This window comes from Meles meles, chromosome 2 (genome assembly GCF_922984935.1).
Source record: "Meles meles chromosome 2, mMelMel3.1 paternal haplotype, whole genome shotgun sequence".
Taxonomy (NCBI): domain Eukaryota; kingdom Metazoa; phylum Chordata; class Mammalia; order Carnivora; family Mustelidae; genus Meles; species Meles meles.
Genome location: NC_060067.1, coordinates 101,692,818 through 101,711,240, shown reverse-complemented (window position 1 = coordinate 101,711,240; position 18,423 = coordinate 101,692,818). Strand labels below are relative to the sequence as shown.

The following is an 18,423-nucleotide window of genomic DNA, read 5'->3' as shown; positions in this document are numbered from 1 at the left end:
AGAGTTTTTCATCTAAAATTTCCTCAGAGATTTCTTTTCCTAATTCATCTACCATATTGGCAGAAATAGCATTGTAAGCTTAACTTGGCTAAGTCTGCTTCATTCATCTGTCAACAAGATTCTGGGCTTCAAATGGAGTTGACAATTGCTGAAGGTAGATGGGACAAAACAGAGCCTCGTATTTCACACCTCAGAGGGTTCTACGCTACCAACAATAACATCATATCTCTGTCAGTCAAGCACAATTATACGGCTTGATAGACCAATACATATAAAAAGCCAGTTAAAACAGGTCTCCTGACTCTTTTCTGGCTACACTTATAGGACTCCATTGAATCTGCTACCTATGAAGATTAGAATAGCACTTTCTTTGGGAACAAAAGGACAGAGAAACCACATCCTCCACTGACTCGAAAAACGGTCCAAAATAGTGCAAGATTTGCTACATTTGAAAACTCTAAAGTCACTTTGTAAATTTTAATCTTACTGTTTGCTTCTTATTGAAACATTAATGTATTTATAAGACACCCAAAATAGAAGGTACAATTCATGCTGTGTGCAATCAGGTAACACAACAGTCAGGCAAATCATTCTAGCAAATATATTCATGATACCCAAGCTAGGCAGTCAAAGCACTTTCATGGATTCCTTTTGAGCAATGTTTGAATACATCTTACCTTTATGAAAAAGAAAATAGAATAAAGTTCCTGATATCCATGTAAAAGTAAATTACATTATCATAAGATTACTCCACTGGAGCCTTCTATAATAGAGATTCTTATGATAGTGATATCTTTTTGTCAAAGAGGGTAACTGAGTTTTAAACTGAATAGCTTCTTCCTAAAGAGTAAATTGATATGTGGGATCAAAATCAAGTTGAATTTCAAGGTTTAAATTATAAATGATCTCAATATGCAAGACATAGAAACCGACAGAGAATAATCACTTTGGCCAGACATAATTCTAGTGTAACATACCCAAGTTTCCCAAAATATATCAAATGAAGATGTAAATGGAAAGTTGCTAAATTAAATTCTATCATTATGCTTTTTAATTTTTTTTTAATTCTACTTCAGGGTATTACTTCAGAAGGACAATGAAAAAGGTGACTCTTAGTGCCAGGAGATCTGATAATTGTCCTTCAGGCCAATCAATCTTTTATTTGTTTGTTTCCTAAGTGTGCAAATGCTGTTTTGTACCTACTGAGCACATTTCACAACAAATGAATGTGAATGTCAAAAAAATACACAAGACACCAGGTTACACTTCATAATCTTTCTGTACACGTGAAACCATGGGGCCACGGAAGCTCATGGCTAGAAGGAGCTCAAGGAATTTACTTCTGCCAAGGGGTCTGGCACAGGCTCTGTGCCATGGATTCCTCACCAAAAGCAAGACTATCAAAATTCTCAGACCACCTTGTGCTTTACACTGAATTTACAGGATGGAAGCAAGGGCAATTGCCATTAAAATGGCAGCATAAGCTTTCATATTTCATTCAATTTCTTATTTGTGAAGACAGTTAAGTATATTTTTTAATGCAAAATTAGGGGAAAAAATTCCTCTAAAAATAAAAATACAGAAACTTTCAGATTTCAGTTCATGAAAAAGAAATGGAAGGAGAAAAAAATACACATACAATTAAATGATGCTAAAACTAGGATGAGTATGGTCACTTCAAATTATAATTGTCAATAATTAGATATCACACCTCAATAAATATATCATTGGTAAACCTATTTAACCATAATAATGTCACTGTTCATTTACTTTTATTCAGATGCAAGAAATATAATGGAAATATTTTATAACTCTAAAGTTAAATTTGATAAAATGCTAATCCTTCTTGAAAATCATAAGTGTTTAGAAATTAAAGGCTCAAGAGGATTTCATTATAAGGCATTTCACCCATAAGTGTTCTCATGGTATGGGGTCCCAAGTACTAGAAGACTCCATTCTATTAGTAAAGAGAGCATGATCAATAGATACTTTTTCTCTTTTTTGCAATCAATGGTTTTTCGTCTTTCCAAATGTGACATCAATTATCTTTTAGTCAGTATTATTAAACTCATTTATTATTAAATTATAAACTTAATTATTTATTGAATTAAAATTATAAATTATAAACCCAACTATTATTAAAACTCACAATTATATCTTATTTCTTGGATTTCATGTAATTTTTGAAACACAGTATATCTTCTTCAAAATGCCATCAAGATGGGACAGTCTGAATGCTCATTTTATAGAGCAACACCTTTACATTTCTTGGACATGTTTTTATTACATATAATTACTTATTTCAAGGAATATGATTTGACCATAGCCTGACAAACTTGTGTGACAGCGATCCATGTTGTAACATACTCATATCTCATAAGGGACAGGGATAATGCAGTAAATGGAAAGGGTTTAAAACCAGATATATCTAGGGGTGCCTGGGTGGCTCAGTGGGTTAAAGCCTCTGCCTTCGGCTCAGGTCATGATCCCAGAGTCCTGGGATCGAGCCCCACATCAGGCTCTCTGCTCTGCAGGGAGCCTGCTTCCTCCTCTCTCTCTGCCTGCCTCTCTGCCTAGTTGTGATTTCTCTCTGTCAAATAAATAAAAAATATTAAAAAAAAATAAAACCAGATATATCTATTGTAAACCCTCTCTAAAGGTGAAACCATTGATAATTAACTTCTGTAGTCTTGCCTTCACTGAGCATTGGGAATGGTAACACCAGGATTTATGTAAGATAAAATGAAAGTATGTGTGTGGAGTGCCTAGAATATTACTTGCCATATACATACATGTATCATTATATTACATTTTGCATTATTGGGCTTCACAGGACTATAGGGGTTTTTTTTTTTATTATAAATTGAAGGTTTGTAGCAATCCTGCATCAAATAAGTCCACAGAAACCATTTGTCTAATAGCATTTGCTCACTTTGTGTCTCCGTGTCACATTTTGGCAATTCTCACAATATTTCAAACTTCTTAATTATTATTATATTTGTTATGGTGATCTGTGATCAGTTATTGTGACTCACTGAAATCTCAGATGATGGTTAGCATTTTTAGCAAGAAAGTATTTTTTAATTAAGGCAGGTACCTTGTTTTTGGTTTTTTGGACATAATGCTATTACACACTGAAGAGACTACAGTACACAGTAAACATAGCTTTTATATGCACTAGGAAGCCAAAAACTTCATTTTACTCATTTTATTGTGTTTTTCTCTTTATTTCAGGAGTCTGGAACTGAACCCACAATATCTCCCAGGTATGCTTGTATTCAAGGCTTAAACATATTAGTTTGATTTTTTTTCCTATATAATAAGAAAGTACAATTAAATCTTTAGTGGAGAACCTGGACTACTAGATGGTCCCAAGAAGGGAGGGGCTGTATGGCAGCTGAAAACTTTTGAAGGGCCAAAGAGGAAATACTAGAACCCAGAAGGTCACCATATGGCAGAAGCAAGATTTAACTACCTCTTGGCATGTCTAATACTTACATCCAACAAAAAAAGCCTTCAACACTATTCTGGCTGTAATCTCCAGAGTTTCCTCTGGGTAGTAATGGTTTGTTTCTAGTTTTAAAGACAGAGGCTTACATAGGAAGCCAAAGAATAAGGCTCCTAGACCTGGGCCATGCCATCTGCCTAGCATTAAGCAGGAGCTGAAAGTCAGTTACAGAAGCAAAGTCACTTCTAACATGATTTATGTTCCAACCTTGAACGTGGCAGGAAGACTGCAAAAGATATTTGGAAGCCAATGCTTCCTCTGAATAAAGTAAACTAGTATATGCTAAGCCCCTCTCTCCAGACCATGCTGGCCTGTTAGATACGTTGCCAATGTGGAGTCTTTGAACCCTGAGCAAACTGGCTATTCGGGATGAGCAAATATCTCAAGGCCAATGATCATTGCTACCGTAAACGTACAGTGGACAATGCAAACACTGGGGTCAGACAACAGATATCCAGGATATTATTACTCAAAAACACATCTAGCTCAAAGCTGACAAGATAATCTGTTCCTGTGAGTGCAAAGCAGGCTGGAATGCTACAGCTCTGACCTACTCAAGGAAAGAAAAAAGAAAGTGCAACCCTCCAAGGACTCCACCTCATGTTCTTTAAGCAGGCAAACTCCGACAGACTTCAAAGGGAGTGTTGCCTAAGGAGGGAGTACCAGACCAAGCCCATGGGGGGTATCATTTCCATGATCATGTTGCCATCTACATTTGGTGAACTGGCAAATGCAAATATTTCAGATACAAGTTTAAACATGAAAAAAGAAGTGGGAAATAGCATGGGGATTTGCTTGCAAGAGAAACCTCAGAATTCCAGGAAAAGCATTTAATGTCAGGAGCTTCATAAGTTATTCAAAAATTCCCTGGAGAGTAACTGGTTTGTGATCATATTAAAAATAAGGTGTTTTTTTTTTTAAATAAACATGTTTTGTACTTGAACATATGCAAAATAGTTTACTTAAAAAATAATTTCCTGACACTAAATACTCTTCAAAGGTCAGTAACATTTTTCTAATTGAAATATAGACTATATTTTGATGCCATAACAAAGTTTTAATTACTTGATCCCAATTAATGTACAAGAGCTCAAATGCAGCAAATATACTTACGGGAGGACCTGTGGGGTGGGGGTGGGTTGGAGAGAATAAGAGAAAGGGGGAGATGAATTAGTGAAGATACAAAATATTAAGATTAAACACAAGATGAAAACATTGTCATCATCAGCAAAATACAAGATGAAGAAGTCATTTAGAATTCAGTGATTCTTAATCTTTTTATTAGATCATGGACAACTTTGCTACCATATCAGAAAAGTGTATTTACATCTATCTGAACATCAAATTTTACATGAAATTTCAATGGATGCTCAGATTCCCTGAGACCTGTCTATGAATTACTGAGAAGTTCATCTTAAGACGTCCTACTTATACTTAAAAATTTAGATAAAATATGAATCAGTAGGACCTTTGGTCATTTATGATAGTCCAGTTAGAGAGAATTGATATATAACTTTCTTGAGTTTGATAAAGTTGTTAAATGAGAAATGTACCCATGATTTGTTCTAAGAATATTTTTTCATTCAGTAGCATTGTCAATATATAAAGCACTAAACTCTAATATTTGTTTCTTTGAAACTATACATTCTCATCAAAACACAGGCAATGTCTAAGAAAATTTCAATATTTCCATGCTGTATATTCAATTAAAACACAAAGTTTTAGTAGTCAATAAGTTAGGAACTGACTTTTTAATTTTTCTATAAAACTTCACATCAGTACGAAATGTTTACTTCCCCCCCAATCCTTTTTATTTCCTTTGATAAAGATCAATTCACTGATTATTTTGTTCCACTAATATTTCATTATTTCTTTCCTTAAAACACATTTATAAACCATCTTCTAATATAATACTTTGTATTGTGAAAGGGATCCCTATACAAGCATCCAATTATTTAGAATAAATGATGTTTAAAGATAACTTTTAAGAACACTTAAAAGGAATTAAGTAGCTATACTGCCCAAATTACTGAATTTTCATAAATCCCTTTTACTTTGACATCTTTTTTTTTCTTTTCTGAAAAAGGAAATGAGACAAAAAAAAAAAATCACAACAATCCACAGCAAACCAATCTGTTACTTTTTTTGGTAGGTTAGTATTTCTGCTATTTTAACACTTAAAAATTGATTGTTTTTAACATTGATAAGTACTTACTAAAAAATAGTGGAAAATGGTATTTCTTAGCAATTAGAATCAAACCTTAAATTACCTTTAAAGTGAAGAAAAAAACTCAAATAAAAAATTTTTTTTGAAACCAAATATCCAAATGAGTGTGTATACTTACTGTCTTGCTTGTTTTATAAAGTCTAAGATGCCAAAAATGTCAATGACCATGTGAAATCTTATCAGGCCATCAGTACTTCCTTGCAAGGTAAGAGGACGATACATACAGCGATTTGGTCTGAAAGCAAAAACTCAACTGAAATGGGCACCAGGCAATTGGTCCCATTTCAAATTTTGCTCATAAACTATTGCACGGCCTTGGCCGAATCACCTGACTGCTCCAGGGCCTCCATTTCCTCAACTACAAAATGAAAATGCTGGATTGATTACTGAGGCTGCTGTCATCACAAAAATTCTAGGGTTATACAAGAGGAACAAAAATTCCAAATTTTGAAATGAATGAGAGTAAAAGCATAACAAAATTGTACCAGTTGGATAAAATAACAATAAAACTTTCCAAGACATGTGCCTCAGTGTCCCAAAGCAGATGTTTTCATAAAGATCCTGTATTTGCTCTCTATGGAGATGGAAGTGTGGGCGTATTGCCACACTGCGTGCAGCTATAAACCGTTGACTGTAGCAGAAAGGCCAAACTTCACCTGATGCACTAAGTAACCCAAAATTGGGTCCCAGTGGTTATCCAACATTAAAAAATTAACAATATTTTCCAAACTTCTACCTGCAGTTTGATGGAAAGAAGAAGATGAAAAAAATTCTAGGTCTAGCAGAGGAGATTTAAACACACAAGCTTATGTGCAACCTCTAGAAAGACAATATAATCATTAATTAGGAGGAACAGATGCAGGAATCTAACTGAAACATTAATGACAAGGAGCAGCTGAAAGAGAGACTTACCAGATTCTCCTCTTCGGCCCCTCTTACCTCGTTTCCCTGGAGGGCCTAAAATATAAAGAATAATTTTTTTAACATGGTTTTAATATTTTGTTTCTTGTTCAAAAATGGCTAGTAAGTAATTTCTACAATTTATCACTGTTTTTAACTGACAACTTCAAGAAAGGGACCAGATATTTGTAGAGGCCAGCATTATCCTATCAGCATAACTCTTAAGCCTCATTTAATTATAAAACTTACACCAGATGTCTAATCATCTAGCATTACTTAAGAATGATAAACATGCAGAACTTTCATTCATCCTGCCTGGATAACATCAATAAAGAAAGACTTTAATTGCAAATTGGTACTGTTGAGATTTCATGTTTCTTATGAAAATTTTTTATCTAAAGGTTGTAGTATATTAATAATTAAAAGCACTGAGCACAATGAGTATCGTTTCTCTTCAGTCAATCCATCACGATTCCTTTAAAAATATTTAGTTCACAGTTAATTAAATGTATATATTCATAAGGAAATAATCCTTATAATATTTTCATTTTATTACATGTGAATTTTCATATATTGAAATTTCTCTAATTGAGAACCAGTGGAGTTAAAAATCATATTCTTATTGGAAAGTGTTTAGGTACTAGCTATAGGTTTCATTTTTCTAAGGAGCTAGGTCATTATTGTCAGTCAGTAAATATTTAATCTTCACGATGACCTCACTTTGAAAGTGAAGGAAAAAACTTTTTTTTTCCAGTGAATTGCCTATAAAGACCACCAAGCTAGTATGCATCAGACTTAACACAAGATTCTAGACATTCATGGCTTTCAAGCCATTACTCTCAATTATATAATTTCTGCCTTCATTTCCTTGAGTAGGACTAGTTCCCACTGAATTATGGTTCAGGCAAATAGAAGAGAATAATTAGCCCACAATGAGAATTAAGGTCTTATAATATTTGCTGGAAGAAAGAGGCCAAGGAAAATACAGACCATCCTGGTTTTAAAGAATGACCTGGTAATAAGTTGGACTGATGACTTCCAAACTCTAGAAAGTTTAAGAGACAAGCAGCACAGGCCTTAGCATCCAGCCAGCTTTCGACGGGATTCTGAGCTACCAACTTCCACATGGAAACACTGTCATGAGAACAGAAACATCAGTGGGCCAGTTAGTTTCCCCTCAAGCTCTTACATAGAGTTAGTCTGGCCATCTGTGTTTTGTAAGAGGTTAAAAATAATCAAATAATAAAATTGGTTGAAAATGTTAGGAGAATTTTTTTTTAATATTTTATTTATTTGACAGAAATCACAACTAGGCAGAGAGGCAGGCAGAGAGAGAGGAAGAAGCAGGCTGCCTGCGGAGCAGAGAGCCCGATGTGGGGCTCGATCCCAGGACCCTGGGATCATGACCTGAGCCAAAGGCAGAGGCTTTAACCCACTGAGCCACCCAGGCGCCCCTGTTAGGAGAATTTTTGCAGCAGAGTCCAAAACTGTTATTCAGAATTTCAGATTTCTCTCTGTATTCTGGAATAAGAGAAACTAATTTCTTTCCTTCTTTTTTTCCTTTTGAATAGAGTAAAATTTCTTGGATACTATTCAGGATATACTTGGCCAAACCGAGAGTAGAAGGAGAATCACATAAATAGGCAAGTAAACTTAGTAGCACCCTAATAGGTATGAAAAATATACTTATTTACACACACACTCAAACATACATGCACAGAAATATATTGACATATTCTGATATTTATAATGTCCTTAGGATTAGGAATCAGATTTTCTTTTCTATACAAAATCACTTAAACTAAGTAGTTAGCAAGCACTATATAAGTAACGATGTCTGTGGTCTGCATAGTAGGCAATATAGGTTATGTACAAGATGGATGGGATGTATAAGATGTATAAGATGTAATAAAATAATCAGTATTCAAAAAAGCAATGGGCATGTCCACAGGCTAGAAATGGACCAGAAATGCAAAGTGGAAAGCAGGGATAAAGCCATGAACCTACTGGGCACCAGTTCTAGACAGAGGAATGATGGCCACAAGTACTATTTCTGGAGAATAAATACAAAAAAGTTCTCTAACCAGAATCAGTGGCTTAGAAATGCTAAAGACAAGCTGAAAAACAAACAAACAAACAAACAAACAAACAAACAAAAAAACCAACAACAAAAACCAAGTCTCTGGCTTAACAGCTGAAGAATACAGACATAATCTCTCAATCAGAAAATGAAGTAAGCCTCTGCTGGTTGGGAGCCTAACTCTATGATATCTACAACATAAATCTGGGACAGAAGTTCAGAAATGCTAGTTTAGGACCAACCTGGTCTAGAAGGCTGAGGATGTCAGGTAAAAACAAACATGAAAGAACTAGGTAAAAAAGAGTGAGTACAGAGAAAAGAAAGGCATTCACAGTGAGAAAACTATAGCAAAAGAAAGAAAATACCTCCTACTCATAATGGGTACACAAAAAAATTCCAAAACAAATGAAGAAATCTAAGACCACAACAGGCAATACTCAATAATAAGATCATGAATTATTTCCAGGTAAGATTAATTTTTAAAAATTTTTTAAAATTAAAATTAAGAATTTTTTTAAAATTTTAAAAACCAGGAGCACTTGGGTGGCTCAGTTCATTACATGTCTGACTCCTGATCTGGGCTCAGGTCATGATCTCAGGGTCATGGGATTGAGCCCTAAGTTGTGAGCTCCACTGTCAACACACCTGCTTAGGATTCTTTCCCTCTCCCTCTCCCTTTGGCCCTCACCCTGCATGCATGCACACACATTCTCTATCAAATGAACAAATAAATAAAATCTTTTTTAAAAAAATCAGACAAAATTTGGTACGTTAATTATACTTTAAGAGATAAATGAAGAAGTAACATCTATTAAAGAGTAAGAGATTTAAAAGATAAATTTTTTTAAAAAATGTATTTGAGGGGTGCCTGGGTGGCTCAGTGGGTTAAGCCTCTGTCTTCGACTCAGGTCATGATCTCAGGGTCCTGGGATGGAGGCCTGCATCGGGCTCTCTGCTCAGCAGGGAGCCTGCTCCCCAACCCCCCCCACCCACCTCTCTGCCTACTTGTGATCTCTCTCTCTGTCAAATAAATTAATAAAATCTTTTTTAAAAATGTATTCAAAAGAAACTTTTAGAAACCTGGAAGATAATAAAAAGAAAAATAGTCACTGAAATTAAAAAAAATAAAAAGAACAAAATATTCAAATTCTAGCCTGGATATGGTTGAAGACCGAATTGATGTAAAAGATGCAGAATGCAGCCCAGAGACGAATCCGATACTGATCTCTTTCTTTCTCTCTCTATCTAAAAACTCTGACTGTTTATGTGCTCCTAAAATTCATATGTTGAAATTCAAACTCTCAGCAATGATGGTAGTAGGAAGTGGGGCTTTGGGAAGGCAATTAATTCATGATGCTGGGACCCTCATGAATGGGATTAGTACATTATAAAACAGACCCCACAAAGATCCCCTAACTCTTTTCACTCTGTGAGGATAGAGTGAGAAGACTCTAGCTATGAACCAGAAAGAGGGATCTCACCAGAAGGTGGCCATGCTACCACCTTCATTTTCGACTTCTTAGCCTCCAGAACTATGAAAAATACATTTCTGCTGTTTATAAATCACCCAGTCTGTGGTTTTTATTATAGCAGTCCAAAAAGACTAAGACCCTATCTATTTATATTTCTATCTACTTACCTATCCACCTACCTACCTATTTATTTATGTCAAGGAACAATATTTTACTTATATCAATAAGAGAACCCAGAAGAAATGATAGAGACATCCTTGTTTAAGAGATAATAGATGAGAGTTTTCCAGAACTGAATATCAGAGTCCTGAGGTTGAACTTATACTCCAAGAGGCAATAGAAATAAATCACACTTAAATGTAATAATGTTCAAGAATAATGAGAAAATGTTAATAACTACCAGAGGGAAAATTACAGTGTAAGGTACTTAGATTGACTGTTGTCTCACCCACATAAAATATGTCAGAAGAGCCTAGTCCTGATTTTCATAATAAATTTCAGGAATCTCTAATTATTATTTGCTTCTTGGAATTAGTTTCTCATTTTCCCTTGAAGAATATTCCTTTTAAACAGTAGAATTTATCAATAAAAATAAATTGCATTCATGTTTAAAACTAGTTTGAAATAAACTATAAAAATAATTTAAAATATATTAAGTTATGAAAAAGTGATTTTAAAAAAGCAATGATATCTTTTGAAGAAATTAAGAAACAAAGAATATTTCTGAACACATCTGTTTTAAATATTCAATCAGAGCCTTAAAGAAATAAACCAGTGGTGCCTGGGTGGCACCACCCAGTTGAGCGTCTGACTCTTGATTTCAGCTCAGGTCATGATCTCAGGGGCTTGAGATCGAAGTTGAGCATCAGTCAGTCAGTTGAGCGTCTGACTCTTGATTTCAGCTCAGGTCATGATCTCAGGGGCTTGAGATCGAACCCCACACTGGGCTCTGCACTCTGCAGGGAGTCTGCTTAAAGATTTCCTCTCAACCTCTCCCTCTGCCCCTCCCCCCATTTGTGTGCACTCTCTCTTTCTCTCTCCCTCTAACATAAATAGATAAATCTTAAAAATACATATACCAAATGCTGTGGGAAATACATCTGTTATACTGAGAATTGAGAAAGAATAAAGTTTAAGGAAATGGAAAAGATAATTGGCAAAACATACCTATTGAAAGTCAAAGGTTTTACAAAGAATTTTATAATATGTGAGAGAGAAAACGAAGCTGAACTAAGTTGTGATAAAGTAAGAATCTAAACTCAATGAGGTTTACGAAGAAAATACTAGATTTGAGAAGAGGATGTTTCAGTTACTGTAAGAAACATAAGACTGAAGTGAGTCTTATTATATTAGGCTTAGCAAAGTAATAAATTACATAAAACTCTCAGAAAGACATAGATACAGATCTTGCTTAAAAGGGAATAAATAGAAATTCTGAAAAAGTCTATTGTGCCTCTAAGACAATTTGGTATTGCTTGTGAATTTAAGGGAAAAATCATTTTTAAACAAAAATGATTGGTTGGGATGAATTTAACAATAGACAGCTGGCAGATCACTAGAGTGAGAAAATCAAAAATCAGAAAAGACAAATGATAAATGTTGCCCAGACAAAACTGATGTTAATAATAGTGGAGAAAGATAGTGACTGTTTCCATTCCAAACTGAGTGATGAAGTGTTGGCCAGGCATGAATTCCAAGAACAAATAGAGAAGCTAAAACCTGACTCTTATTCACTGAATTTGACCAGATCCTTGGAGCAGAAATTCTCAGTGAATTTTATCAGCAAAAGCCATGAGTCTGCAAAAGAAACTGGTTCAAGAATATGAATGGGAAGCTATCAGCAACAGAGGAAGTGAAAATTTACAAGCAGAGAATTCATGAAATGAAGAATGAGTTATGGAAAATGGAGTGAGGCTATAAAACCAGATTGCTCTTTATAATAAGAAAATTCATGACACTTGGTGCTCTTCATGTTGCAGAGTTGTTGCTTGAAAGACAATGCAAACCGTCAGCGTGAGATAGGCATTGAAAAAAATTAACCATGATGATAATGCTTTAAAGACCTGTGTCAACAAACCCAACTTGAGACACATCTGGGTCATCAAATCACATCATAGCAAGGTGTCTTAAGGCAAACCAATTCTTTTGGTCCCAAACTAATAAGGCTGGAGCACTCTACACCTTACTAATGGCATACCTAGCTGTCATGAGACTCTTTCCTATGGTGAGATATGTGCCAAGAAGTAAACATGCTTACATAAGGGCTTTCCCATATATATTATATATATATATATGGCATATGTCTGGAATATGGCATATGGCATATGTCTGGAATACCCTTATCTGGTTTAGCAGATAAATGACCCCAAACTGGTCAATTCTGCTCCTATTACTTGAATCTATTCATTCTTTCCCACCCCTACTAGTATGTCATGTTGAGCTTAAACATAACCTTTCTGAGTACTCAGAGAAGAGATTTTTTTTCCCTAGGATTTTTACTTTTCTTCGTTACCACCTATAAACATTTACAATTAAACAGGAAGAGTTTGAGAAAAGTTTCAGAATGCATAATGGGCTGGGGTTTGGTTTTGTTTCATTTTTACCTCCTGCTTTGTATTTCAACACACATTTCTGGCTGTCTCTATTGTGGGGGTGGGGGTGGGGGAGAAATAATGTGGATAGGATTCCTGCATGGCTCAGTTGGTTGAGCATCTGCCTTCAACTTTGGTCATGATCCCAAGGTCCTGAGATTGAGTCCTACATCGAGCTCCCTGCTCGGGTGGGAGTTTGATTCTCCCTCTGCTCGTTCCCATGCTTGTGCTCTCTCGTGTGCTCTCTCTCTCAAATAAATAAATAAAATCTTAGAAAAAAAAAGAAAGAAAGAATGTGGATAGAAACAAAAGAAAGAAATCAAACCATAATGGATTACAGATTTAAACATGAGAACAGAAACTATAATCTCCTAAAAGAAAACATAGTGAAAAGGCTGCTTGATACTGGTCTTGGCAATGATTTTTTGATTATGACACCAAAAGGACAAGCAACAAAAGCAAAAAATAAACAAGTGGATTTAAACTAAACTCAAAAGTTTTTGCATAGCAAAGGAAATGATAAACAGAATAAAAACTCAGTCTATGGAATGTCAGAAAATATTGGCAAACCATATAACTGGTAAGGGGTTAATACCCCCAAAATATAAGGCATTCCTACAATTCAAAAGCAAAAGAAGAAACCACCAGATTTAAAAATGGGCAAAGAAGCTATGTAGACATTTCTCCAAAGATAACCTACAAATGGCCAAAAGATTTATGAAAATGTTTTCAACATCATTGAACCATGAATGAAAATCAAAACTACAATGAGATATCACCTAACACCTTGTGTACTCTTGGTGGGAAGGTAAATTGGTGCAGCCACTAAGGAAAATAGTATGGAGATTCCTCACAAAATTAAAGCTGAGACTAACCTACAATCCAGCAATCTCACTTTTGGGTGTTTATCCAAAGAAATTGAAGTCAGAATCTCAAAAGGAAATACCTGTACTCCTATGTTTATCACAGCACTGCTCACAATAACAAAGATATGGAAAAAAACCTAAACATCCATCAACAGCTGAATGATTAAAGCAAATGTGACATATACATGCAATGGAATATTATTCAACCTTTAAAAAGAAGAAAACCCCTGCCATTTGCAATAATATGGATAGACCTGAAGGGCCTTATACTAAGTGAAATAATCCGGATATAGAAAGACAAATACTGTGTGATCTCATTTATATGTCCAATCTAAAATAGTCAAACTCATAGAAGCAGAGAGTACCATGGTTAATGCCAGGGCCCAAGAGGAGAGGGAAATGGGAACATGATGGTCAAAGGGTACGTAGTTACTGTTATGGAAGATAAGTTCTGGAGATCTTCCATGCAGCACAATGCCCATAACTAACACCAGTGTACCATATATGTAAAATTTCCTAAGAAGCTAGGTCTTATGCTAGACACAAAATAGTAGTAATAGAGGGTGGAAGGAAACTTTGGGAGATAATGGATATGTCTAGGGCCTTGATCATGGTGATGGTCCCACAGATGTATATTTATCCTGAAATTCCTTGAGTTGATAGATTAAATATGTACGGTTTTTTACATGTCAGTTCTATTTCAGGGAAGTGGATTTTTAAAAAAGAAACAAAGGGAAGACTCATCTCCTGAGTGATCACGCTTAGATGATCTAAAACCTCAGAATAGGGAGAAACGTGCTATCTTATTACGAGAATGACCTAATGATCACTACTGACATGGGTCATTTGAGAACTAGTTCCTGAATGAATTTCCATGAAAAAGGTAATAAACATATATAACAACATAAACCAGGAGCTCACGAAAGATTAACTCCTTCTTTCACATTGTTTATATTACCTTGTTATATTTAATCAATAGTAATAATGTATTTGAGTATTTAATAAGTTGAGTATGTGTATGAATAAGATTGAGAGAAATTAATGTTACCTTCCAATTAAAATATTCAAAGGGGCAAGTTAGTATAAAGAAAGAACATGGAATGCAAAGCTAAGAGACTTCTAGGTTTTCACTACTGTGTAAATTGAGCTAACTTCCAATTAACCTCTTTGATTTTAGTCTATTTAAAGATCTAGTAAATAATACTAACACCACCCCCTTTTATATGATTATTCTGAGGATGAAAACCATAAACTGCTATTTACATAGTTAAGTGACTGTTTCCTTTATTTCTCATAAATTTCTTGAAGCTTATAAACTATTTCCAAGATATATTACTGTCATATTCATCAATAGAAGCAGTAAGACTTCAAAATTCAAATTAAACAATTTGACAACCTCCTAATAAAAAGCTAAATTTTTTTAGTTAGTGGTTTCATCTCCAGAGGCAAAAAGACTCTTTAAGAATAAGAGAAATGATATAAAAATGCCACAAATAACAGTAACTATTCCAAAAATTAAATGCTCTTATCCAGATATCTGGAGGCAGAAAAACAGAAATGATAAGGCAAGGGAAAGAGCAGGAGACTGAGCTGGTAGTCAGGGACGGAAAGGGCAAGTAAGAAGCAGGAAGCAGATGTTGAAGTCCTGTGTGCCCATGCATGCTGGTGTTGGGGGGCCTAAAGGAGAATTGTGTGCAAGCCTAGGATGTCCCTCCCCTACACCCAATCTCAGGAATAGGTCTCCAACAGCTGCAGATGGCTCTCAAGAGGGAGGAACCTGTCTGGGCACAGAAGAGACAGCTTTCCTGAAACAGGTTTACCTTCATTCATTCTAGATTAACCTTACAAGTAGGCACAGATTAATTTCAGAGCCTTCCCCAAAGTCCCCCCACCTGCTTGCTTGCTTAATGCCTGAAATTCTTTCAACATAGACCAAAGCCTTTCATTCCACAATTAGAAGTAAAAGGCTTAAACAGCAAATGCTTGGTAGAAGTACAATATTAGCTAAAATATATTTTCTCTGTACTCATAAAACATCTATAGTACAACATACCCAAGAGGTCATGTAGCCCACAGATCTTCATAGTGCTTTATACCCGACTATATGAGCAGCTCAATGCCATATTGAATTGCAACCATTTGCAGTAAAAGTTCACCAGATTAAACAAGCTTGTACCTCAATGATTCATATTCTGCAAACGTAAGATTGAAGCCAAGAGAGGTGAAAACAACCTGCTGAGGGTCCCACACAGCAGACACCAGCTTCCTAATTCCAAGCTCAGTGCTCTCTGACTCAGCACGCCACTTCTCACTTCTGATCTCATAACTCCGTAGATTGCAAGACTGGACACAACCAGCGCCAACTTTCCAAACTGCCTCATTTTCTCAATGGCCTGCTTCTTCTTTTTATAACATGGCTACTTAGGCAGACTTACTGTTATTACTTGTTCTACTCTCCCACCAGACTGTAAGCTCTTGGGGGTACAAATTCCCTTGTTCATCCTTGTGTCTCTAGCAACTGGCATAGGACTTAGCACTCAATGAACTTTTAAAGGAATACTGCCTATGGGCAATTTGATCATGCCAACATTATTTCATATCGTGTTAATTTTTAAAAGAAATAACTTTTTTATTCAGGAGATTTATTTCCTAAGATAATTTAGATCAGCATGTACTGCACTATATGTAATACAGACTTGTTTGTTTTAAATATCTTTTATGTGTGTGTTTTTGTTTCAAATTTCCTCGTTTCTAATCTCCATGGAATGTCAGTTTATAAAAGAAAGTTAATCATAATAAATAATAGGTAATAATTAAAGTTTATAATAGCCAAGCTCCATAACTCTCTACAGAGTGTTATTCAGATACACATTATTTATTTTAAAGGCAATGAGTTCAATTGAAAAGTTGTAAAAGTATGTTTCTCTCTCTTTTTTTTGTTTTTAAACACGAGAGACACACTAAGAAATGTTTTAGGGTATTCTATTCTTATAAGTTATTCCAGCAATAAAAAATATAAAAATTAATAGTTTGTTAGTAAAAATAGTTCATTGGTATTTTAGTTAGAAACAACAAAAATGGAGTGACTCAGTTTTTACATTTGAGCCTAAACCAGGCTATATCATAATCTCAATAAGTAGAAGGATATCTATAATGTACCAGACTCCTAAGGTTAGTAATTAGAAAGGTTTTATCAAATTCCTTGAGGAAATTTAAAAAATCAAATAAAAAGATCAAATCCTTAAAGTAATCTTATGAATATTCTTTTCATAAATCTGCTTACTTTCCAGTTTTTACACCAGCAAGTTTTTCCTGGTGATGATTTCAAGTTAAACTTATGAAACATAAAATATGTGCAAAATTGTGTTCAATTAATGAGGATAAAACAATGTGACTTATGGAAGATACTTTAAAAAAACAACAACAACAACAAAAAACAAGAAAAAAGACTCCCTTAGCCAGATAATAAATGTGAAAACATTAGGAGTGTACACATTAGGACACCTAAAGCTAACTGGATGGATATGTATGTGTGCACTGGATTAAATGTAAAATGCTGTACTTCCTTGGGGTAGTAGCCAAATAGTTTTAAAGCAACTAGTTTAGAAAAAAAATGGGGTACTTATTCCAAAATATATTTCCCATTAGAATTTTTAAACAGCTATGCATGCCCTTCTGGCAAAGTATGTTCTTATTTTCTCATGAAATGAATTGAGAACGAGACTTTTGTTTTATCTCTTTCTATACTTTTGTCCACGTTAAAATGGAAATTTTAACAATTGCCATTTAAATGTTTTAAATAAATATAAGCAACTAACATCAGAATCGTGGTAAATATAATTCTCAACATTACTATATCATTGGCATTTTTTTTAATTGGTTGAGTTCTTATGCCTTGTTGAGGGTGTCCAATGGGCCAAAACTGACTTCTAAACTTCTTTCCTGTTATCTCAATGAAAGTTCAGTTCTAGCTTGTGCTTGGTTTAAATGAGGCACTTCAAATTTGCTCAAGAATTAATTGATAATTGTAAATCTTATAATGAAGGAAAAATGACCATATTTATGAGTCTGGGGACTCTCGCAAGAACATACTGGAAAACAACTGCACTTCACAATTAAAGAAAAGGATTTCCAAACCAAATGCAATGGAATATTTTCTGAGCTTTATATGGAGGCTTTGTTTCCAGAAAATGAGGAGTTGTCTTTATTGCTGTTTTCAATATTTAGATAATAAATATAGTACAATAGTCAATAGAAACTGTTCAAGACTACAAATAGTCCCATGTTACAGTTCATTGACTTTAATGAGGTCTGATGTGGCACAGTTGTTATTTCTATCATTCGTCTCCCACACATAAAGTGTTTCATTATTATGGTACTAGACGTTTTACCCCATGATCCAACAGGGGATTTGTCATGACAACATTTTCTATTTCTACTTGTAGGGAAGGGGGCTGCAAGATGTCAGAGAGTAGGGGTTGGGACGAAGAAAGATGTGTTTCTTTGTGAGATTATATGCTTTTAATGAGTGGTTATTACATACACAATGTAATATACTAGCATGAAAAAAAAGTTTGGTTCCCAAGCTTGCAGAAAAATCTAAATGAGTCTCTAGATTCCATGTTTCTAATGGAATGCAGAGCAGTGAACAGATCTTTAAAGATAAAGAGAATTTTTAAAGTAACAGAAAAAAAAACAAGATGAGTGGTTGAATGTAGTTCATCATATAGTTAATAAATAATGTTAACTCTTAATATATCAGAGATTGCAACAATGGAA

At 34.8% G+C, this 18,423-nt stretch overlaps 1 protein-coding gene across 3 annotated transcripts in view; it reads right to left on the bottom strand.

The window, feature by feature from the left end:
- The window catches only part of COL25A1 (collagen type XXV alpha 1 chain), a 467,999-nt gene that overhangs the window by 205,457 nt on the left and 244,119 nt on the right, over positions 1–18,423 (bottom strand). For all 3 annotated transcript variants that reach the window (XM_045995538.1, XM_045995543.1, XM_045995552.1), the window contains exons 3-4: positions 6,648–6,692; positions 4,622–4,629 (exon numbers count right to left, since the gene is read on the bottom strand). In XM_045995538.1, coding sequence (XP_045851494.1) covers positions 4,622–4,629; positions 6,648–6,692 — 53 coding nt within the window. The remainder of the gene's footprint in view (positions 1–4,621; positions 4,630–6,647; positions 6,693–18,423) is intronic.